Source organism: Babylonia areolata, chromosome 35 (assembly GCF_041734735.1).
Source record: "Babylonia areolata isolate BAREFJ2019XMU chromosome 35, ASM4173473v1, whole genome shotgun sequence".
Lineage (NCBI taxonomy): Eukaryota > Metazoa > Mollusca > Gastropoda > Neogastropoda > Buccinidae > Babylonia > Babylonia areolata.
Genome location: NC_134910.1, coordinates 21,433,476 through 21,459,648, shown reverse-complemented (window position 1 = coordinate 21,459,648; position 26,173 = coordinate 21,433,476). Strand labels below are relative to the sequence as shown.

Sequence of the window (26,173 nt, the reverse complement as noted above, 5' to 3'; positions counted from 1 at the left end):
CAACAGTGGGTTTACAGCGATAGTTGAACAGTTTATACGCTGCAGCACGTAACTTACAGTTAAAAGTAAATATGGATAAAACAAGTATTGTTGTGTTCCGTAAGGGAGGATATTTAGCATGAAACGAAAGATGGTCATATGGAAATGAAAGAATTACCGTTGTAAATGCATATAAGTATCTTGAAATTTATTTTTCAACAAAACTTAGTTTCAGTTTCGCATGTCAAGATATAGCAAATAAAGCAAAGAAAGCAGTTATTCGGATACTTGTATTGAAATTCGTTTGGTATTTTTGTAAGGTTATTTGATGCTCAAGTCCAGCCAATACTGCAGTATGGTGCAGAAATATGGGCTTTGGAAAAGAGTGAACAAATAGAAAAAGCGCACTTGTTTGCAATGAAACGATTTTTGAATGTGGACATCCGAATGCCAAATGATCTTGTGTATGGGGAGCTAGGGAGATATCCAATTTATTTAAACTCGCACATTAAATGCATTAAGTATTGGTTGAAACAAGAATGAACGAAAACAGGCCACCGTTCAAAGCTTATCGAATGTTGTATTCCTTAGATAACAATGGCAAAAAAAAAAACATGGGCAACGTGTGTTCGTCAGTGCTTAAATTCTTATGGTTATTCTTTTGTGTGGGATAATCAGGGTGTTGAAGATATTGCATGTTTTATAGAGTGTTTTAGACAGCGAATAGTTGATTGTTGGTGGCAAGATTGGCATGACCATATGGAAACTAGCGATAGATTTGCACAGTTTAGAATGTTTAAAACATCGCAGGGGCCTGAACCATATATTGGGATGGAAATAAACAGATATGTAAAAATTGCACTGACAAAATTTAGATTTGGTGTTTCTAATATTGCTGTTCAGTTTCAGATACTGTAGTAGGAGTGAATATGTATATACGTGTCGACTGTGCAACCTGGGTAGGGAAGATGAATTGCATTTTTTGCTATGTTGCCCTGCTTTGAGTGACCTCAGACAAAGATGAATTCAACCTAAATATTATAAAGATCCCTGCGCTTTTAGATTTAATCTGCTCATGTCGTCAAAACATGAGCTTACCCAACAAAACGTGGCCATATACCTTATATGAGGCATTGAAGAGACTTCGAATTGTTATTTTGTGAATGTTGTTGAGTATTGTATTAGCTACTTTTGGTTGATTTGTGATGTTCGTTTATCGTGTCAAGTCATTTTCCTTATTTATTTTCTTGTATGACCCCCTTCAGTAAGGGGCTTTGGCCTTAATCTGAATAAAACATCGTTATCGTTCTCTCTCTCTCTCTCTCTCTCTGTGTGTGTGTGTGTGTGTGTGTGTGTGTGTGTGTGTGTGTGTGTGTGTGTGTGTGTGTGTGTGTGTGTGTGTAATAAAATCTGTTAAATATCAATTGACAATTAGATTTGATCTGGCTCGAATACACACACACACTCTCTCTCTCTCTCTTACACACACACACACACACTCTCTCTCTCTCTCTCTCACACACACGCACAGACGCACACACATCACACGCGCGTAAACGCTCGAGTCAGCAGGCACATGTCAGCATGAATGAACAGACATAGAGAGAGAGAGAGAATGAGAGAGAGAGGGAGAAGGGGAAGGGGGAGAAAGAAAGAAAGAAAGAAAGAAAGAAAGAAAGAAACACACACACACACACACATATATATATATATATATATATATATATATATATATATATATATATATAGAGAGAGAGAGAGAGAGAGAGAGAGAGAGAGAGAGAGAGACAGACAGACAGACAGACAGACAGAGAGGCAGGGAGGTAGAGGGAGAGAGACAGAGAGAGCGGGAAAGTTGGGGTGGGGTGGGGGAGACAGCGACAGAGGAAGAGAGGGAGAGGGAGAAAAAAAGAAGAAAGAGAGAGAGAGAGACAGAGATAGAGACAGAGAGACACACAGAGAAAGAACTGGAGACACAGACAGACAGACACTCATGCACACAGTCGCGCTGAGCGATACTCCAGAAGGGGAGAGAAAAAATCAATATGAACTGATTGTTTCTTTTTTGGGGGAGGAGGAAAGGGGAGAGGAGGGTGGGGGGCAGTAGTCATCCTTTCTTTCCCCTCATCATCGTTATCATACACACACGCGCGCGCGCACACACATGCATTTTTTTTGTATGCGTACACACACACACCACACATACATAAAAAAAAAAAATATATATATATATATATAACACCATAAAGAAAAAAAAAAGAAGAACATACACACATACTGAAGGACACATATAGTGCGTTCGCAAGCAAGCATTCATAGTTAACAGACATAATACAATCGATCAACACACACACACACACACACACCACAGACAGACACACAGACACCACACACACACACACACACACACACACAGACACACACCACACACAAACACACACCCCACACACACACACAACCGCCCACATCCACACAGAGTGCGTGTGTGCGTACGCACACATAGTGAATGGATCTCAACACCACACAAGCACGCACACACATCCCTCTCCCAACCCCACAAAACACACACGCGACAACACACACACACACACACATATCCAACACACACACACACACACACACACACACACACATTCCACATTCGTATCTCCCTTCCTCCAAATAATGAGGAGGTGATTAGGACAGCAAATGACGTGTACACGCGACGTCAAATGTCGAATGCGTCATTACGGTCTTTAGTTTCCACTTACATCAGTGACACCAGTGGTCTTTCTGGGTCTAATGAAAATGTTTCTGGATGAGAAAACATTGAACACAAAGCACAGTAACTAGAAGTGTGTGCACGAGAGAGAGCGGGAGCGAGAGAGAGAGGGAGAGATTCTTTGCAGGATGGGCGAAGGTGATCTTCTCTCTCTCTCTCTCTCTCTCTCTCTCTCTCTCTCTCTCTCACGTGCGCGTGCATAGACGCATGTACACTCATATACACACATTAAAAACACACACTCACACATATCCCCCGCCCCCATTCCCCATCGCTGTCAGTCACGATTTTCATTATTTCAGTAAAGTATACAATAAAATGGACAACGACTATTCTTAACCGTCATTCACAACCATCTTAATTTCATTATTTCCTGACGTGCACATTACAGTAAACGTAAGATTTACATACGTAATTAGGCCACATAAGTACACTGTAGTTCATGCAGAAACTGTGCATCTATCTAAATACATCACGTTAATTGGTGTTCTCTAGCGTATATTATGGATTTGTCCGAACGCAGTGACGCCTTCTTGAATAACTGTACTGAACTGATCAGTTCACGAACAAACAAGCAAACAAACGAACAACTGTCTGCTTCACTTCAAACAAACAACTGTCTGCTTCACTCAAACAAACAAACAACTGTCTGCTTCACTCAAACAAACAACTGTCTGCCTGCTTCACTCAAACAATCTGTCTGCTTCACTCAAACAAACAAACAAACAACTGTCTGTTTCACTCAAACAAGCAACTGTCTGCTTCACTCAAACAAACAAACAAATGTCTGCTTCACTTCAAACAAACAAACAACTGTCTGCTTCACTTCAAACAATCAAACAACTGTCTGCTTCACTCAAACAAACAACTGTCTGCTTCACTCAAACAAACAAACAACTGTCTGCTTCACTTCAAACAAACAAACAACTGTCTGCTTCACTTCAAACAATCAAACAACTGTCTGCTTCACTCAAACAAACAACTGTCTGCTTCACTCAAACAAACAAACAACTGTCTGCTTCACTCAAACAAACAAACAACTGTCTGCTTCACTTCAAATAAACGTCTGCTTCACTCAAACAAACAAACAACTGTCTGCTTCACTTCAAACAAACGTCTGCTTCACTCAAACAAACAAACAACTGTCTGCTTCACTTCAAACAAACGTCTGCTTCACTCAAACAAACAAACAACTGTCTGCTTCACTTCAAACAAACGTCTGCTTCACTCAAACAAACAAACAACTGTCTGCTTCACTTCAAATAAACGTCTGCTTCACTCAAACAAACAAACAACTGTCTGCTTCACTCAAACAAACAACTGTCTGCTTCACTCAAACAAACAAACAACTGTCTGCTTCACTTCAAACAAACGTCTGCTTCACTCAAACAAACAAACAACTGTCTGCTTCACTTCAAACAAACGTCTGCTTCACTCAAACAAACAAACAAACGTCTGCTTCACTCAAACAAACAAACAAACGTCTGCTTCACTCAAACAAATGTCTGCTTCACTCGAACAAACAAACAACTGTCTGCTTCACTTCAAACAATCAAACAACTGTGCTTCACTCAAACAAACAACTGTCTGCTTCACTCAAACAAACAAACAACTGTCTGCTTCACTTCAAACAAACGTCTGCTTCACTCAAACAAACAAAACAACTGTCTGCTTCACTTCAAACAAACGTCTGCTTCACTCAAACAAACAAACAACTGTCTGCTTCACTCAAACAAACAACTGTCTGCTTCACTCAAACAAACAAACAACTGTCTGCTTCACTTCAAACAAACGTCTGCTTCACTCAAACAAACAAACAACTGTCTGCTTCACTTCAAACAAACGTCTGCTTCACTCAAACAAACAAACAACTGTCTGCTTCACTTCAAACAAACGTCTGCTTCACTCAAACAAACAAACAACTGTCTGCTTCACTTCAAAGAACTCAATGAACCTGACTGATGCGTCATATGGGCGACATGTGGTAAGTGCACATTACTCTTGTTTTGTCAATACACCCAAGTCTAGACTTTGTTGCGGACATGCCGTCATGTTCTGGTTTGTCAATAGCCAACATGTGGGTGCAGATTTAAATGCACATGTACACACTATATTACTATGCTGGGGAAGTTCTGCTATGGTTTGTCCAAGCCGTGTTAAGTGCCCGCATTTAATTCGCACACGTTGAAGAACTTTTTTTTTCTGATTTGTCAATACGTCTCATTGTAATCTGTAGATCTAAATGTACAAAATGCTGTGGAAGTTTTGTTCTGATTTGTCAATGCGCCTAATTGTAATTTGTAGAACTAAAGGTACAACTGCTGTTTTGTTATGGTTTGTCAGTACATCCAACTGTAAACTGTGAAACTAAATGCGGAAATGCCGTATAAGTTTTGTAATAGTTCGTCAGTACGCCTAACTGTAACCTGTAGAACTAAACGCGCTAAAACTGTAGAGGATTCGTTCTGATTCGTCAATTCAGCTAACTGTTATTCATAAGACTAAAATTTTATAAGCAAACTGCCGTAGCAGTTTTGTTCAAATTCGCTGACTATAAACTGAAAAAACTAAACGCGCGAAACGGCGTATAAGTTTTGTTCTGATTAATCAATCTGCCCAACCTGAAAATTACAGGCCAAAAGCTCGAACGCCATGGACTTGAAGTTGAGATCGGACTGAGAAGTTAGCCTAGCACTTTCACTTTCACTTTCTCAAGGAGGCGTCACTGCGTTCGGACAAATCCATACACGCTACACCACATCTGTTGAGCAGATGCCTGACCAGCAGCATAACCCAACGCGCTTAGTCAGGCCTTGAGTGCATGCTTACATATTTGTGTACCTATGAAAGTGGATTTCATTTTACGTAATTTCGCCAGAGGACAACACTCTCGTTGCCATGGGTTCTTTTTCAGTGCGCCAAGTGCGTGCTGCACACGGGACCTCAGGTTTATCGTCTCATCCGAAAGACTAGACGCTCAGTTTGATTTTCCAGTCAAACTTAGGAGAAAGGGCGAGAGCGGGATTCGAACCCACACCCTCACGGACTCTCTGTATTGGCAGCTGAGCGTCTTAACCATTCTGCCACCTTCCTCCCCTAGCGCAAGTGCAGAACCAAACCAAAGCTGGCGTTCTGTGTACAGCAGTTTTCCTTGGTCACACACGGTTACAAACAAGCTCTTTCGAGTGAGAGTATTATATCTATGCAGTGCGCACCAAAAATCATATGGTCAATGATTATCATCCTGGTCGATTTCAGTTGAACCGCATCATCCCTGCTTCCTCATCTCCCACCCCCACACCCCCCCCCCCCTCTCTCTCTTCACATCACTCTCCCCTCTCTCTCTTTCTCACACCACTTCCTCTCTCTCGTGATCTCTCTCGTATGCATCGAACGTTGTTGAACAGCTAGCTGTGCTCAGTCTCTTAAGCTAATCCTTCTCCACACCAAAAAATATCTGATCTGGCTAACGATTATCTTTATCTATTTCAACTTAATGTTCTCTCTCTCTCTCTCTCTCTCTCTCTCTCTCACACACACACACACACACACACACACACACACACACACACACACACACACGACAAACACGCACCCATAAACACGATATCACTTTCATGCAAATCCATTCATATCACGCAAGCTGCAAAAATGCATTTGGCCTCATAAAAGCAGCTTCACGATTTTGCGGTAGTGACCATTTTCCAACTGTGTAGACACTGCAGGGGAAGGGTGGAGGTGGAAACAAGCATTACACAAACACACGCATTGTACGCGCGCATGTGTAGAGCGTGCGCACGCACTCTCTCTCTCTCTCTCTCTCTCCCTTTCTCTCTCTCATACACACACACACGCACACAAAAACACAGACACAGACAGAGCTCCCGCGATACGCCATCATCAACTATTTATTGTCAGATTGCGTTGTTGACAAGAGGAACACAGACACGCACGCACGCACGTGCCCGCGCGCGCGCACGCGCACACACACACACACACACGCTCACACACACACATACCACAACCACATAATATACACTGGCGCACTCACACACACACACATACACAAACATACACAACACTAATGCATGCACGCACGCACGAACACACACACACACACACACACACCCTTACCACACACATACCATCCCACACTCCGCCACCCCCACACCCCAACCCCTTGTACCCAACCCTTCCCCCACACCCACACAGCATCCCGGCCTCCCCCCCCCACCCCTCCTCTCACGAAAGCCCATGACTCCCCTGTATCAACACCCCCCCCCGTCACCTCCCCCCCCCACCCCCATCCTCCTCAGCCCCCCCCCCCCCCCACCCCTCTCCCCGTCCCCCCTCCACATGCAGACCCTCATACCAAAGCAAACACACGTGCGCCATGTGATCCATAGTCCGGATAAAAGAGATAGAAAGAGAACCTGGAGAAAGCCCATGGAATTTTTTGCGGACCTAATATTTGAGAAACAGGCAGGCAGACAGACTGAGTGACTGACAGTAGGAGGCGCACACACACACACACACACACACACACACACACACACACACACACACAGAGAAATACGGCGTGTGTGTGTGTGTGTGTGTGTGCGTGTGGTGGTCTGGAAAGGTGAATGCATGTTTGTGTGCTGGCGACAGTGCTGTGTGTGTGTGTGTGTGTGTGTGTGTGTGGGTGCGTGGAGGTGGGTGGGTGCGTGCGTGGGGGTATGTGTGCGCATGTGTGCACGCGCGCGTGTGCATGTGTGTGTGTGTGTGTGTGTGTGTGCGTGTGTGAATAATGACAACAATACATTCACTCTCTCTCTCTCTCTCTCTCTCTCTCTCTCACACACACACACACACACTCTCTCTCTCTCTCACACAGATAACAATCATTCACACACACACACACACACACACACACACACACACACACACACACACAAACTCTCTCTCCTCTCAACGATAACATTCATTAACACACACACACACACACACTCTCTCTCTCTCTCTAACATTCATTAACACACACACACACACACACTCTCTCTCTCCTCTTAAAGATAACAGTCATTAATTTGCACACAGCCGACTTAATCAACGCTGATCCACAGAGACTGTCTGTCGTGACACAAAGCCCTGAAGATGATATGGACGGAGCCAGCTGGCCATGATTAGAACTATCATTGTTTGGACTTGGAAGTCATTTCATATCCCACGAACTACCACCTTCTGTACCATTATCCCCTGTCTCAGCTGACAGATCCTCCTTTTCATTAGTATGAGTATTACTATAAAAGTAAGAAGAGGAAGTAAGGCAAAGCCTGCAAGGCTCACGTGATTTTCCTACTAATTACTTTTTTAGGGGGTGGTGGTGGGAGGCGGGGGGCGGGGGGAGGAGCAACAACTCTTACTCAACTCCTCAACCACACAACACTTCAATCAAACTGGCAGCTTGAGTCCTTACTATTTTCTTCACCTGCCCATGCAGATTTACTACCATTTTGACAAGCGCGTTCTCAGGTTTGCTCAGCAATACGGTCAGTCGATCGTGTCCAAGAGTTCACTAACCAGGGACAAAAATCGATCTGCATTCCATTTCATTACCGGGGCGGAAAAATACCCTACTCCGGACAAGTCCAGATTTTTCGGCAACCGAAACACTTCGATCAACGTGATTTAAGTACATCGTGACCAGACGTATGGATGCACACTGTTCACCAAAGTCACTGCCAGCGAAATTCAGAGCTTGTTCAACCCTCTTTTGGCACGATACCTTCTGCACGAAACATAATTATGGCTAATCAGTCTGAAAACACACACACACACACGCACGCACGCACAGAAAAAAAAAACCCAGAATTTTTCTCTCCAAGTGATCGATCGCTGAAATTTACCTCTCATTTTCCCCCTTTCAGAAACCGGAAGTGACCTTCAGTACGGGATCATGTGTCATCAGCGCGAGTGTCGCGGTGTGTATTGACATTCTATAGTAGACACTGTTTTGGAGGGAAGGGGCGGGGCGTGGGAAGGGTACGTGTGTCGGGGGGACGGGGATCGTTGGGGGGCCAGGGGAGGGGGGGGGGGAGCAGGGGTAGGCTGACCTGGGCCGGGATCGAACGTTTCCGGTCGCTGTGCCCAGCAAACGAACGCGTTGTTTCATTTATTTCTTTGCTTTGAAAGCCATGCATTCAAAAGCTTTCTTTCAGTATACATCTTCTCTTCCTCCGTATCCTCTCTCTCTCTCTCTCTCTCTCTCACACACACACAACACAATTTTTTCTTCTTCTTCTTTTTCTTTTTTACTACGGCAAAACAATTTACTGGCCCGAAAACAGAAATCCCAATTAAAAACACATACGTGCATAGTGTGTCTTATTTTACTGGCGAGTAAAATTTTACGTAGATCGCGATGCAAGCAGATCTTATTTATCTGAATGGTAGTTAGTTATCAATGATATCCACAAACTGACAAGCCTTTGCATAAAGCATTCAGAGAATAATATTCAGCGAGCTCCTTCTTCTTCTTCTGCGTTCACTCGTATGCACACGAGTGGGCTTTTACGTGTATGACCGTTTTTACCCCGCCATGTAGGCAGCCATACTCCGTTTTCGGTGTTGTGCATGCTGGGTATGTTCTTGTTTCCATAACCCACCGAACGCTGACATGGATTACAGGATCTTTAACGTGCGTATTTGATCTTCTGCTTGCATGTACACACGAAGGGGGTTCAGGCACTAGCAGGTCTGCACATATGTTGACCTGGGAGATCGTAAAAATCGCCACCCTTTACCCACCAGGCGCCGTCACCGTGATTCGAACCCGGGACCCTCAGATTGACAGTCCAACGCTTTAACCACTCGGCTATTGCGCCCGTCCGCGAGCTCCTTCGACCTTCTTCAGTTAATTAATGTGTACAGCAAACTATCGATACACATGCATCATAGGAACCTAACTCGATGCCAAAATGATTTGCCATAGGTTCAGACTGATGTCTCATTAAACGGCAAAAGTTTGCTGGTCGCATGCATCAACGTAACTGCCATACAAAGCAGAAGATATCATTATTTTCCCTATTATAAAATAATAATAATAATAATAATAATAATATTAACACAATAAAATTTTTGCTGTCAATCAAATGTCAATGATTTTGCAACTGAAGATAAAAAGATATTACAGCTTTGTGAAAAGGAATCAAAAGTGTAACAGTAAAATGAGTTGTTTTTTTTTGTTTTGTTTTTTGTTGTTGTTTTATTTCACAATGTTTGCGCCTTTCCATGATGTGCATTGTCATTGTAATTGGAATGTGCGAAAAGCGCTGGTTCTCTTTTCTTCTATCTTTACGCAACATTTGGTGTCAAGAGACATGTTTCCAGAGAAAACGAATTTGTGAAAGTATGCCACAGTCACTAGGTGCGCGCGCGCGCACACACACACACACACACACACACTCTCTCTCTCTCTTTCTCACACCCTCAACACATAAACTTCACCCACGCAAGAACACTTCGATTTGGCCTTCCATGCTCCACCATCGACCCCCCCCCCCTCCCTGCCCCTCCCATCTACCGTCACCCATCTTTCCCCGTATGTCTCCCTCAATGGCCATTCTTCCACAATCCATTTCAAACTAAAAAAAAAACAACAAAAAAAAAAAAAAAACCTGGGGGCCAACATTCTTCAGCATGCGTGCCTCGTGTGTCTGTGAGGGGTGGGGGTGGGGGAGAATGTGTGTGTGTGTGTGTGTGTGTGTGTGTGTGTGTGTGTGTGCGTTCGTGCTTACATGTGGCTTTATTTGCGTTGTGTCCTGGTATTACAGTTTATCTACGAACGTGTCCAAGATGAGGAAGAAAAATCTGTTATTTACACAGAATGAATATATATGCATTATCAAAGTCAAGTGTTACAGGATTGCTAACGGCAGGAGGAAAACTGCAAAAACCCCAAAGCCTAATAAATAATATTTCAAAGAGAAAGAAAAAAAACAAAAAACTTTCAGCAAACCACCTCCACCCCCTTCCATCTCGCATGCTTTGAGAGCCCACCACAAGGGACATGGAAGAGCAAAAATAAAATCAAATAAAATAAATAATAAAAAAATAAAACAAAATATAAATCTGAAATAAATTCGGAATACAAATCCAGTGATATCAAGCGAAAGAAATCAAATCAGAATGATGTCGCGCGAAAAAAACGAAGAAGTGTGCAATGCGTGTGATCTTGAAGGACAAAATCACGAATTAAACTTTACGAGATATAAAAGGTTATGGAACAGAAAGAGTAGACGAAAAATCCATTAATAGGTAAATCTCTCTCTCTCTCTCCCTCCCCAACACACACACACACACACACACACGCACACATTTCTTCTTCTTATGGAATGACATCACACAATACGCACTGACGCAGTGAATTGTAATCATGAGTGACGTCAGCTGCGAAATGAGAGGTTTGGTCATACACCCATTACCAGCACATCGCATACAATGCAACAATAGATCAGTACACTACATCATAGTGTGCTACATGAGAGCATATTTCCCCCGCCCCAAAATGCAGAGACCAGCACAACGCAGTGTAATCAGCGTGTTGAAGTACACTAGTCCGCAGTTCAGAACAGTAGAGTGCACGGCATTGCAGTGCTGCATAGCGCAGTGTAATCAGCGTGTTGAAGTACACTAGTCCGCAGTTCAGAACAGTAGAGTGCACGGCATTGCAGTGCTGCATAGCGCAGTGTAATCAGCGTGTTGAAGTACACTAGTCCGCAGTTCAGAACAGTAGAGTGCAAGGCACTGCAGTGCTGCATAGCGCAGTGTAATCAGCGTGTTGAAGTACACTAGTCCGCAGTTCAGAACAGTAGAGTGCACGGCATTGCAGTGCTGCATAGCGCAGTGTAATCAGCGTGTTGAAGTACACTAGTCCGCAGTTCAGAACAGTAGAGTGCAAGGCATTGCAGTGCTGCGCAGCGCAGTGTAATCAGCGTGTTGAAGTACACCAGTCCGCAGTTCAGAACAGTAGAGTGCACGGCATTGCAGTGCTGCATAGCGCAGTGTAATCAGCGTGTTGAAGTACACTAGTCCGCAGTTCAGAACAGTAGAGTGCACGGCATTGCAGTGCTGCGCAGCGCAGTGTAGGGACAGTACAGTTTGATGCACTGTATTGAATACAATACACAGTGCGATGCAGTACAGGATATTTCAGTACAGCACACTGAGAGAGACAGAGAGACAGAGACATACATACAGACAGACAGACAAGAGAGTCAGAGAACTCTGCTCCTCTCGCTGAAATTATCAACCGCCATAATGTCGGTCATCAATCTTATGCTGATGACACTCAACTCCAGAAGAGTGATACCCCCGAAAAACAGTCGTCGCTCTTGCAAAAATCATCCAACTGCTTCCTGGACATTCAAAACTGGATGACTCTAAATAAGTTACAATTGAACACGGACAAAACTGAAGCAATGATCATAGGAACTAAACAAAAACTTCCATCACACCCTGACAATCACCCTCTTTCCAGTTCAGTCAGGCCTTAAAACCCACCTCTTCCCAAAATGGCCTCCCTTCCCTGCGTCTTCCTTGTCTTCAGTTTCTCCAGTTTTAGAGTTATGCATGCGTGTGAATGACTGGTGTCTCTGCACAAGATTCAGCGCTATATAAATACCATTATTATTATTATTATTATTACAGAGAACGACAGACGTGGAGACAGAACCGGAGACCCAACCACACAACCAAACATACACAGTGAGATTGACACAGAGACACGGACTAAACAATATTTACTCAAGGATAAAGATTTTAGGCATTGCATAGTGTTCCAACCTGTCCTTGTGACAACAGCAAGAGAGAGAGAGAGAGATGGATAGGGACAGAGAAAAAGAAAGAGGGCTTAATAAAGACACTGAGAGACAAGGCCGGACAGACATGACAGACTGACCGACGGACACACACACACACACACACACACACCAGATTAAAAAAATCCCAGTACACACACACACATCAGATTAAAACATCCCAGTACAGGTAAAAAAAAAAAAAAAAAAAAAAAAGCTGCACGTATACACACACACACACGCGCGCACAGAGTCCGAACGGGGACTGTGAACTCCACTCAAGCGGACTGGCGGGGGCCAGCGAGGAGGGAACTCCTTTTCAAGTCGGAGCTTCTTTTGCGAGGCCACTTTACGCACAGCTCATTTCCTGTCTCCCTCCGCTCACTGTCACTGGCTTGGCTTCCATGGCGGGGTCTGGTTCTTGCTTCTCTCAGTAGTGTCCTTTCTCCTCCTCCTCCTCCTTCTTCTCTGTGAAGAGTCATTGGGCCATCGCACACAACTGTCCACCTCACCAGATTCCTCCAGGTTTGTCAGTTATGTGGTCACAGCCTGGTTCTCTGCGAATGGTTTTCCAGGAACTGTCCATTCTGCAATGCTGTCTGTCCATTGTTGTTTTGCTTTCGTTTTTTGTTGTTGGATTTCCAGGAACTGTCCATTCTGCAATGCTGTCTGTCCATTGTTGTTTTGCTTTCGTTTTGTTTTGTTGTTGTTGTTGTGTTTCCAGGAACTGTCTATTTTGCAGTGTTGTCAGTCCATCGTGGTTTTGTTTTTGATTTGTTTTCTGTTGTCATTTTTTTTTTTTTTAGTTGTGTGGGTTTCATTTCATTTTATTATTTGTGTGTGTGTGTGAGGTTGTTTTTGTTGTTGTTGTTTTTGTAGTTGTGTGTGTTTCATTTCATTTTATTTTGTGTGTGTTTTTTGTTGCTGGGTTTATTCTAGTTGTGTGGGTTTCATTTTATTTTATTTTGTGTGTTTTTGTTGTTTTTGTTGTTGTTGTTGCTGGGTTTATTCTAGTTGTGTGGGTTTCATTTTATTTTATTTTGTGTGTTTTTGTTGTTGTTGTTGCTGTTGTTGTTGCTGGGTTTATTCTAGTTGTGTGGGTTTCATTTTATTTTATTTTGTGTGTTTTTTGTTGCTTTTGTTGTTGTTGTTGCTGGGCTTATTCTAGTTGTGTGGGTTTCATTTTATTTTGTGTGTTGTTGTTGTTGTTGTTGCTGGGTTTATTCTAGTTGTGTGGGTTTCACTTTATTTTATTTTGTGTGTTTTTGTTGTTGTTGTTGTTGCTGCTGGGTTTATTCTAGTTGTGTGGGTTTCATTTTATTTTGTGTTTTTGTTGTTGTTGTTGCTGGGTTTATTCTAGTTGTGTGGGTTTCACTTTATTTTATTTTGTGTGTTTTTGTTGTTGGTGTTGCTGGGTTTATTCTAGTTGTGTGGGTTTCACTTTATTTTGTGTGTTTTTGTTGTTGTTGTTGCTGGGTTTATTCTAGTTGTGTGGGTTTCACTTTATTTTATTTTGTGTGTTTTTGTTGTTGTTGTTGGGTTTATTCTAGTTGTGTGGGTTTCATTTTATTTTATTTTGTGTGTTTTTGTTGTTGTTGTTGCTGGGTTTATTCTAGTTGTGTGGGTTTCATTTTATTTTATTTTGTGTGTTTTTGTTGTTGTTGTTGTTGTTGTTGCTGGGTTTATTCTAGTTGTGTGGGTTTCACTTTATTTTATTTTGTGTGTTTTTGTTGTTGTTGTTGTTGCTGCTGGGTTTATTCTAGTTGTGTGGGTTTCATTTTATTTTGTGTTTTTGTTGTTGTTGCTGCTGGGTTTATTCTAGTTGTGTGGGTTTCATTTTATTTTATTTTGTGTGTGTGTGTTTTTTTGTTTTTTTTTGGGTTGTTGTTGTTGATGCATTTGGCCGTAAGGAAAACACCCTGTCTCAACTGGCGCGGATACAATGAGCGTTGGCCAATGAGATGAAGTTACAGCGGGGTTCAACACCCACATCCGTCTAAGGGGATATGGACGATGGGGAACCGCGGTCCCTGGGGGAGCTATCCATCCATCAGTCTGCTGGCGCCATCACAGCAGCTCGATGAGAGTGGGGAGAAGTGCGTTGATTACCATCGGCACTCACCTCAAGGTGGGGAAAGCCAACCCCCATCCCAGGACAATAGGTAGTGGTGGAGGAGGGAAGAGGGAGGGGGAAGGGGGGTGGGTGGGCCGGGAGGTGTGTTGGGTGGGAGTAGGGGGCGGGGTGGGAGGCTATCCAACGTTCCACAGACACCACCAGAACGACAACTAAGAGATGGGCAGCACGTGTGCCACTTTTATGGTTGGGGCATCCACGGGCAGGAACTCACAGCCTGCTCTGGCTGGACGTCAACATGTTGAAAGGGAGGCTACTAGGCTGCCCGTGATTTTTTCCCTTGGTTAGGAAGAAGGGAAGGGGGGGGGGGGGGGGGGGGGGGGGGTTAGCAGAATGGCTCTGACGCTTATCTGCCGTTCGGTTCGATTTCCGGTCACGCCGTTTCTCCCACCTTCCACTGGAAATTGAAACTGAGCGTCTGGTCAGTCGGATGGGGCGATAAACCGATGTCCCGTGTGCAACACGCACTTGGCGTGCGCGCGCGATTACACACACACACACACATATATATACTTTGTAGCCGCCGCGCCATTATCTCGCAATAAATCCACTCGTTTATCTACCCATCCATCTGTCCGTGTATGTATCAGTACATCTATTAAAAAAGAGAGAGAGAGAGAGAGAGAGAGAGAGAGAGAGAGAGAGAGAGAGAGAGAGAAAAGAAGAAAAGACGTTACCGTGTTAAGCAACAGTTTTAACCACGAAAACACAAAAATGCCACCCAAATCCAATATCGACCTTTAAAGTACGATTCGTTAATAATATTAATACTTATAACAACACACAACAAAGAGGCAAGTATTTCCCAACACCTGAAGAATTTCATTTTAAAACTGAAGCATAAAATTACAAATGCGTGACTGAAAATAAAGAATGGAAAGTGTTTCCCAACACCCGCAGATTTAAAAAAAAAAAATGTTATTATTAAGCTGAAGCATGAAATTTTCAATGCCTAATTAGAAACAAAGAATGGAAAGGTTTTCCCCAAACCTGAAGAATCCTGTTTTACAACTGAAGTGGAAAATATCACTGTTTGGTTAGGTGATGAGAAAAGGAAAGAAACAAGAATGAAAAAGGAAAAAAAAAACAAAAAAAACTCCCAAAACCTTTGGAATACAGCTGTGGGAGCGATGAAGCAAAACTACAAGCCTCGGGATGGAGAAGAAGAGGGAGAGCTACAGAGAGAGAGAGAGAGAGAGAGAGAGAGAGAGAAGCAGTGTGTGTGAACAGGATGGTGGGGAGTAGGGAGACGAGAATTGATAATAAACGCGCGCGCGCGCGCGCGTGCGCGCGGACACACACACACACACACACACAGAAGCAGTGTGTGTGAAAAGGGTGGTGGGGAGTAGGGAGGCTGGAACTGATAATGTACACACACACACACACGCTAACTTACACACACACACACACACACGCGCGCGCGCGCGCTAATTTACACTCACACACACACACACACACACACACAAAAGCAGCGCGTGTGAAAAGGGTGGTGGGGAGTAGGGAGAAGGGAATTGATAATAAATACACGCGCGCGCGCGCGCGCGCGCACACACACACACACAAACACACGATACCTTACACTCAACCACACACACACACACACACGCTACCTTACACTCGACCACACACACACACGCTAACTTACACTTAACCACACACACACACACACACACACGCACAAACACACACACACACGCTACCATACACTCAAACACACACACACACACACACACGCCAACTTACACTCAACCACACACACACACGCGCGCGCTAACTTACACTCAACCACACACAAACACACACGCAGTCACTCACTCACTCACTCACTCATTCTCACCGATTCATTCCCACGCGTGCATGTATTCAGACACAGAAAGAAGAGGACAGAAAACAAAATGGAGGTGATATGGGGTAGGGTCTGAGGCAAGGAGGCAGAAAGATATATATATATATATAGAGAGAGAGAGAGAGAGGGGTGACTGGAGGGAAATGGTGGGGGGCGAGGTGGGGGTGTGGGGGCAAGCAGAGAAGCACAGAGCGGATGGCATCGGGGGTCAGAAGTTGGAAGGATAAGACTTACCACAATCCGACATGCACTGAAAAAAAAAAAAAAAGACATGCAAAACACTGCGTTCAAAAACATGAACTGTGTGTCATATGCCGCGTATTAAAACCATGATACATATATCGAAATGACATAAAACAAGACGGAATGAGAGGGCTAAAAGGGGCGAAGGAGCACAGCAAAGCAGGCGGAGGGAGAAAGAGAGAGAGAGAGAGACAGAGAAAGACAGAAACAGAGAGATAGAGAATGAGACAGAGTTAGAGAAAGAGAGGGAGAAAGACAGAGAGGAAAAGAGACACAGAGAAGAGAGATTGTGAGAGACAGAGTTTCAGAGAGAGAGAGAGAGAGAGAGAGAGGGAGACAGAGAGATAGAGAATGAGACACAGAGAGAGTTAGAGAAAGAGAGGGAGAAAGACAGAGAGGAAAGAGACACAGAGAAGAGAGATTGTGAGAGAGTTTCGGAGTGAGACACACACACACACACACACACACACACACACACACAGAGACAGAGAGATAGAGAATGAGACAGAGAGAGTTAGAGAAAGAGAGGGAGAAAGACAGAGAGGAAAGAGACACAGAGAAGAGAGATTGTGAGAGACAGAGTTTCAGAGAGAGAGAGAGAGAGAGAGAGAGAGAGAAAGACAGAAACAGAGAGATAGAGAATGAGACACAGACAGAGTTAGAGAAAGAGAGGGAGAAAGACAGAGAGGAAAAGAGACACAGAGAAGAGAGATTGTGAGAGACAGAGTTTCAGAGAGAGAGAGAGAGAGAGAGAGACAGAGAGATAGAGAATGAGACAGAGAGAGTTAGAGAAAGAGAGGGAGAAAGACAGAGAGAGGAAAAGAGACACAGAGAAGAGAGATTGTGAGAGAGAGTTTCGGAGTGAGACACACACACAGAGAGAGAGAGAGAGAGAGAGAGAGAGAGAGAGAGAGAGAGAGAGAGAGAGAGAGAGAGAGAGAGAGAGATCAGTTATCAGCAATACCCTACACACTCCAAAAGGAAAGATATAATATTAAAAAAAAAAAAAAAAAATCAAAGGTAAAAACGCTTAAAGATGAACAGTTCTGAAGACCCAGAGAGACGCAGAAGAGAGTCATGTTGTCTTTTAAGGTCCGTTTATACAGAGCGCGAACGCGAAAGCGAACGCGGTTTTTCGTCCTGGAATATTTTAGTCATTTGTAGAGGAACCGTTCAAATAGAGTGCGAACGCGAACGCGAACAAATTTTTGTTCGCGCGAACGACCGCCTTGATTGCCCCCAGAGCGAATTTTCTCAGAAGGTCGCGCGGCTTTTTTGCTATCAACCAATCAGCAGGTACTTCCCTTGCATCATTTCCACAAATAGAAACTTGTACGCCTGACCGTTCCAAGAAAAAGCTAGGCACTAGCGTCAGTCTACTTTGCTTGTGAAGTTTGGAGAAGAATGGACAAGACAATGGACAAGACAGAAGCCATGATTCTTGAAATTGAGAAGAATCATGTACTGTATGACAAAGCAGACAAAGATTACAAAGACATCATGAAAAAAAAGAGACTCTCCAAATTCACTTCTTCTCTGTAAAATTTCGTGCACTGACACACGCCTCTTTCTCTTCCTCCGTTGTTTTGCGTACAAATACAGTACTATGATCTCCTCCGTGTCTGACTACCTGCGCCATGATTCCAAATGACCAAATTTTATCTCTCACAACAAGAAAAAGACGAGCCGCCTCGAAAGCCGTCGACGGTTTTCCGCGTTCGGGTTCGTGCTCTATTTGAATGGCAAAACTGCTCAAAAGTCGCGTTCGCGTTCGTGTTCGCGTTGGACGCGTTCGCGTTCGCGCTCTGTATAAACGGACCTTAATAAAACGCAACTTAACGAAACGCGGTTTTCGTCTGTCCATCAAGGAACTAAAACCACCCAAGAAAATCTTGCAGATCCAGATGCAAAGTAAAATAAAATGTTTATGAACCGGAAATACGGCTTAATCCGGAAAATGTCACCCCTATTATCGGAGGGGAAAAAATCTGTTGCTATTCTAAATTAAAATTTTGTATTGACAGGATAAGTATTTCCAGAGAAAATGAATGTGTTAAAAAATTACCATGGACACTCTCGCTCTCTCTCTTTCTCACGAACAACCAAAACAGGGTTATTCCTTGGACTCACTGTATTTACACACGTGAGCCGTAAACAAAAACAAAAAGCGAAAATTAAACTAGTTAGTCATATTCTCTGACATGGGGGTCCCTTCAGTTTTCGGTTTAAGCTTCTCAATGCGGCCTTGCTGCGTTCAGGCAAAACTTTATACGCTACAGCACATCCGCTAGGCAGATGCCTGACCAGCACCATAACCCAACGCACTTTGGCCTGAGTGCATGCATGTACATATTTGTGTACTTATCATAATGGATTTTTTTTTCAACAGCATTTTGCCAGAGAACAACATTCTTGTTTCCATGGGTTGGATCTTTTTCAGTGCGCCAAGTGCGTACTGCTCATGGGACCTTGGTTTATCGTCTCATCCGAATGAGCTGACGGCCAGTTTGATTTTCCGACAGAAAGGATTTTTTTCTACAGCATTTTGCCAGAGGAAAACACTCTCGTTGCCATGGGTTCCTTCCGGTTCAGTGCGCCAAGTGCGTACTGCCCATGGGACCTCGGTTTATCGTCTCATCCGAATGAGCTGATGGCCAGTTTGATTTTCCAGTCAAACTTGGGAGAAAGGGCAAGACCGGGATTGGCACAGTTTCAGTTTCAGTAGCTCAAGGAGGCGTCACTGCATTCGGACAAATCCATATACGCTACAACACATCTGCCAAGCAGATGCCTGACCAGCAGCATAACCCAACGCGCTTAGTCAGGCCTTGAGTTGTGTGTCTAAGTTAAATAGAAATGTTAAGAAACAAAATCGTGAGTCGTTCAGATGTCTACACGTTGCATATTGACCCATGGATGGGAGTGGCTAGGGAGGAAGGTGACAGAATGGTTAAGACGCTCAGCTGCCAATACAGAGAGTCCGTGAGGGTGTGGGTTCGAATCCCGCTTTCGACCTTTCTCCCAAGTTTGACTGGAAAATCAAACTGAGTGTCCTGTCTTTCGGATGAGACGATAAACTGAGGTCCCGTGTGCAGCACGCACTTGGCGCACTAAAACAGAAGCCATGGCAACGAGAGTGCTCCTCTGGCAAAATTATGTAAAAAGAAATCCACTCTGATAGGTACACAAACATGTAAGCAGGCACTCAAGGCCTGACAAGCGCGTTGGGTTATGCTGCTGTCAGGCATCTGCCTAGCAGATGTCGTATATGGATTTGTCCAAACGCAGTGATGCCTCCTTGAGAAACTCAAAATGGAACTGGGAGTGACTGATTTTTGTAAGACTGAACAGTTTGCGGCTTCAGAATCCATGGGCCGCTTCAGTAACCTAAAACTGTGTCTTGATACCGAAACAAAGTGAAATAGTTTTTTTTTTCTTTTATCTTGATTGTCGAAATGCGAATATGGTATTCCGTACAACTTATATGGAAATATTCCAAATTATATACCAATAATGTGAGGTCTGGTTTTGGAAGCTAAAACACTTCATCTTAAGTTTTATTTGGTTCTTTCTTTTCTTTTAGTGCATGCTCTTTTTTCTTTTCTTTTCTTTCTTTTCAAAATGCATCTACGTACATACATACAATCATGTGTGCGTGCGTGCGTGTGTATGTGTGGTGTGCCCGTGCACGTACAGGTGTACATGTCTGTGCGTGCGAGCGTACTGTGCGTGTGTGTGCATATGTGTTTTAAGTGCGCGCGTGGGCCGTACATGTGTGTGCTCAAATGCGTATGTGCGTGTTGTATATTGCGTTATAGCCCAGCACCTTCGAAAGGCTTCGAGAACACAAGAAGCCCCCTCCCCTCCCATCCCCCACACCCCTGACCCCCCACAACCCTCTTCATGCCATTCACGCCTTCAAAGATCCACCCGACTTGCCCTGCTTGATGCTTGCCACAGTTTTGTATTCTATTCGATATACTGTCAGTATGCATGAACTTATACCAGAGATTAACTCTTTCCATACGAACGGCGAAAGAGACGACGTTAACAGCGTTTCACCCCAATTACCATCATCAAAATATTGCAAGCGGAAGGCTCTTATACTGAAGACGTGAATGTTGACAAAGAATACCACAATTCTGACGACGGAAGCTAAAGGTTGGGTCATTCAGACACCCACTGGACATCCGACGGGTCTGTGCAGATTAGAAGAGAGGACTGGCCGTACTGAGTGAGTTAACATGAAGTTTACAGCTGGACCAACAGCAAAGTGAGAGCTGTATTATCAATGGTTTCTGCATTTGCAATAGGAAATCTTTGACAGCTTAGTCTTTTGTGAAGGACTATGACTCTCAAACTAGGAGGCAAAATTAAATTGGCTCAGTGCTGCAGCCTATGGGAACCATTCCAACACCGACTGTCATATAAAACCCTAGAGAGTGGGGGTGTGACTTGGGCAAGACACTCTCCACTATAATCAGCTTCTAGCCCGGGCAGTTAGGACAGCAGTTACCTTCTCTGCTGTTCTGATGTTCATAGTTGCATGAACACAACAGACTATCATTCATAAAGTAAGTCCGTTGATGCTTGCCAGTTCTCACCCCTGACTGGTTCTCACAGTGTGTGTGTGTGTGCTCTGTGAGGCATTCCCACTGGCCAGGCATCACAACCACAGGCATGGCCAAGTCTTTCACGAAGGAAGGCCACACCACATAACATGCCCCCCAACAACAAAACAGCCCCCGGACCCAGTCGTAACCGTACTGCTTTCCCTTCACACGTATCCCCGCAATGCTCTGCACCTCATCAATTCTCAGAAGGCCTTCTCTGCTCCATGTTCTCAGTGAAGTCCTTTCTCTTAATTAACTCACTCAGTACGGCCAGTCCTCTCTTCTCCTCTACACAGACCCCTCGGATGTCCAGTGGGTGTCTGAATGATCCAACCTTTAGCTTCCGTCGTCAGAACTGTGGTATTCTTTGTCAACATTCACCTCTTCAGTATAAGAGCGTTCCGCTTGCAATATTTTGATGATGGTTATTGGGATGAAATGCTGTTGACGTCGTCTCTTTCGCCGTTCGTATGGAGAGAGTTAAAGAGGTGGCCTCTGCTTTCAACCACTGAAGCCAAAGGCTAACGTTTTCAGGCAATGTTAAAAAACAACAACTGCAGACAAGCAGACAAAACAACAGAAAAAAACAAAAAAGAAAGTGATAGAAAAGAAAAAAGAAAGAAAAAAAAACAGAATTTAGAAGGGAAAGAAAGATGAAAGAAAAAAAAAGAGAGAAAAGAACAGAAAAATTTTAAAAAAGGAAAGAAAGTCATAAACGAAAGAATTGACAACCAAAAATCAGGAAAAATAAAAGAAAAAAAGAAAGTGAGAGAAACAAGAAAGAAAAGGCTGATAAAAGGAAAAGCAATGAAAAGAGGAAAGAAAAGAAAAGAAAAGAGAGGAAGAAAAAAAAAAACTGGAAAAAAAGGAAAGAAAAATAGTGAACGCTCCGGAAAAAAACAACAACCCAAAAATAAAACGTGTAACAGACATCCCCCTCACACACACACACACACAAACAAATGTATATGCGGTAAGCAAATAACTGTAAGTCATCTACTCATTCACTGTCCGAGCATAAGACAGTTAATTCCTAAAGATGTAGTTGATGACTTTTCTTCCAATATTTCATTAGCCACTGAAAAGATTTTGAATGATTATTCATTGCTTAGAATGTTTTCGGAAATTTTAAACTCCAGTCCAGTTGGTATCCTCCTTTGATGTATCATAATTAATGTTGTTATTTATATTTACATTGTTGTAGGTTAATACTTGTTGATATGCATATACATATTCTCCTTCCCATGACACCTCATTCAATACACACCACAATCTCTTTAGACCTTTTTCTTATAATATACTTTTCCTCTGATACATAACATGAATACTTTTTTACACTAATACTGATTCACATGCATTCCCTTTCTTTTATCCACTTCTTTACTCCTTTCCGTCTAAAAACACTTATAGTGAATGGACGTTAAACTGAAGATAAAAACACACGCACACACACACACACACACACACACACACACCACACAAACACGCACAAAACCACTGATAGCGATCCCTCTAAGGGCCCCAGTCACATCAACAGTTCCCTTCTCTCTCACGCACGTACAAATAATACCATAATACAAGGCCGTGCTTCTAACCGCATCCCCCCCCCCCCCACAACCACCACCACCTCCCTCCCCCTCCCCACCCCCTCTATGGTGGTCAATCAGTGTGAAGACAAACGGCTGACGGGGTCAGTTGGCCAGACAGCGACCATACCGCCGTTCCAATGATGGCCAAGGTCAAGGCCCAGGGGAGATAACGCTTGACACACATCGCTCAATGATGGTGTCGGTGTGGAGTGGTCTTCTCTTGATGTATTGTATCAAGATCTTCGGCTGTGACTGGGCGTCGTCCTAGCTGATAGTATAGTATAGTATAGTATGGTATAGCATTATATTGTATTCTATCGTATTGTACTGTATTGTATGGTATGGTATGTACTGCATTGTATTGTATTGTATTGTATTGCATTGTATCGTATCGAATTGCATTGGAATGTATTGGTGAGTTGCGCTGTGTTACATGGTATTGCCAGTACTGGATTGTATTGTACTATTTTTGTCGCAACAGATTTTCCTGTGTAAAATTCGGGCTGTTCTTCCTAGGGAAAGCGCGTCGCTACAGTGAGAGCGCCACCCCATCCCCCCACCCCCTTTTTATGTTTTTTTTTCCTCAGTGCCTGCAAGTATTTGTTTTCCTGCTATCAAAGTGTATTTTTCTACGTTATACGCTACACAACCTCACTGTTTAAAACACACTGAAACAACAAAAGAACACACACACACACACAATTACAAAAACGTTGTTGAAGAAATATAAGCAGTTGAAGCGGTTTAACATCATCACCACAACGCTGCATCTCGCTACAGGACACTGTACTGCAGTGCTAAGTGTCGGAGTGTCGTGGTGTGTACTGATCAATGTTGTCAATGGTACCCTTGTACTCTTCTCGCACGCACACACACACACACACCAAACACACACCACTGCACATCGTCGCACACACACACACAAACACACACAACTGCACCTTTCCCGGGGAAAAAGCGCCCGGGGCAGAGAGGGACTCCCTGCCTGGGGGAGGGATGGAAGCAGCACCCCTGACAGTGCAGGCTGACTTATTAAGCCATTCCTGCGCCATTTCTGGCACTCTGAGTCGCCTTGTGGTTCTGGAGTTAGAGTCACATGGCGTAAGGAGGGTCAAGATTAACAAAGTAGCCTGAGGGACTGATTCGGCATACGTGACCCTATTGGGGAGGGTCAGTTCGAGCTCGGCAAAGTCCGAGTTTGGTTCAGGCTGGTCCCTAGGGAGGCGCGGGCTCAAACTGTCCCCCTGGGATGGGGGCGAAGAGTGCTCATCCGCTTGTTCGTCCTCATCCGAAGACAGGGGCTCCCACTCTTGTTCACAGTCCATCCCCTGCTGGGTGCCATCCCAAGTGGATGTACCCGCTGGGGCATCCTGTGAGCTGTGGTCAGCCCAGCGGGATGAGCTGGGACGATCCCGAGCAGGGACCATGGCCGCAGCTGTTATGTCCTTGACGCCTGAAGCGGGCGGAGAGAGTGTGGACCGTAGGTCCAACCACGCTTGGGATGGTGGGTGCCACACCTTCTCAGAGAGGGCGTCCCTGGATGCAAGAGGGACCCACGAGTGCTGTGATGGGAAAAACACCCACTCATCTCCCTGTAGGACCGAGGGCTGGGCAGGTGGTAACTGCAGGCTCCCCTGGGCCGAGTAGGGCCCCTCAGCAGCCGTCGGTCCTGACAAGGAGGCCGTTGTGACCGTGGAGGTCACCTGTGGGTTGACAGAGGACCGATATTTGGACAGAGTGGCAATATTGGTCGAGGAGCTCGACCTGACTGACAAGAAGTCGATCCCACTTGTCGGGGCTGTGTGTGTCACCCTGTGAGATGTGCTGGGTTGGGTCCAGTGGGGAGAGGACAAGGGGTTGGCCCCTGGTACTCCCGGCAACCCAGAGTGCACCATAGGTGCGCCCCAGTACGGGTTGAATGGGGGTAACCACCCTGTGACCCCAACCCCAAGGGTCACTGGCGCCTTGACCTCCATGAAGGGAAAAACCTGGCCAAGTCGGAGGGAGGTCAGGTCCGATTTGGGTGTCAGTCCCGCCCGAAGACGAGCGGGCTGACTGCCCGGAACCGCCTGACACGCGCAGGCCTCCCCCAGCAGGGGAGACCGGCCGGATAGCGGGAAGACCTGCAGAGCAGGTTGCCACGCGCCCCGAATCCCCTCCCGTGGGGAGACTGGGGTGGCTTAGCCCGGGGTGGGCAAAGTTGAGATCCCCCCCCCCTCCCCGGGAACCAAATTCCCCCCCCCCCCACCCCAAGAAGGAGGTGGGGGAGGGGGGTCGACAGAGAAGGGAGGAGGGGGAACAGCAATGGGTCCCGTGAGGGCCGTCTCTGAGTGGGGACCCGGGTAACAGCCGGGCGCAGCCTCCCCTTGGGAGTTCGCGCCTAGCTGCGAGTCCCCACCGCCAAGAGAGGACTTGCCACTCCCCCTTCACCCTGCCTCGCGCTGGGACACCTCGGGAGGTTTTACTGGTACGAAAGTCACGAGAGTCTCTTGCCGAGTCTCAATCCCAGCCTCATGATCCCTGCCTTCGTGGTATGGCATACGAGGCATGGAACCCGCGCTTAGGCACCCAGCGGAAATCCGACCCCCAACAGAGAAAGGAAAGACAGGATGGACTTAGAGGTAGAGAAAAACGAACGAATCGAGGGGGCCGAGTTGAATCGAGTACACAGAATGTAAGAATACAATACACACAAGCCACATGCAGCAAAGTAAGGCCATATGAATACTCTTAATAGCCAAAAAAAAAAGCCTAAGACGAGACAGAGCGTAAACCTGACAAGATGGCGTGGAGAGCCTTGGCCAGAGGAATGATTCAGCGCTTATAGCTTTTAGAGGCGTTTGATTGGCTGAGAGCGGACCGGGCCAAGACGGCTCGTCTTTTCACTGTTAGCCGCGCGAAATTTGGCCAAGCAGAGCAAACCGATAGGCCTAGTTTTCATCAGTTTGACATGGTACAGTATATGACACCAAAGTGTATTTTTCTATGTTATACGCTACACATCCTACACTGTTTAAAACACATTGAAACAACAAAAGAACACACACACACACACAAATACAAAAACGTTGTTGAAGAAATATAAGCAACTGAAGTGGTTTAACATCATCACCACATCGCTGCATCTCGCTACAGGACACTGTACTGCAGTGCTAAGTGTCGGAGT

At 44.8% G+C, this 26,173-nt stretch overlaps 1 protein-coding gene across 2 annotated transcripts in view; it reads right to left on the bottom strand.

The window, feature by feature from the left end:
- The window catches only part of LOC143277978 (ras-related protein Rab-27A-like), a 113,070-nt gene that overhangs the window by 28,588 nt on the left and 58,309 nt on the right, over positions 1-26,173 (bottom strand). Inside the window, exon 2 of one of the 2 annotated variants that reach the window (XM_076582984.1) lies at positions 16,797-16,812. The exons of the other annotated variant lie outside the window; for it this stretch is intronic. Within the exon in view, the coding sequence (XP_076439099.1) occupies positions 16,797-16,809 (13 nt within the window). The 5' untranslated portion in view covers positions 16,810-16,812. The remainder of the gene's footprint in view (positions 1-16,796; positions 16,813-26,173) is intronic. 2 annotated transcript variants of the gene reach the window in all.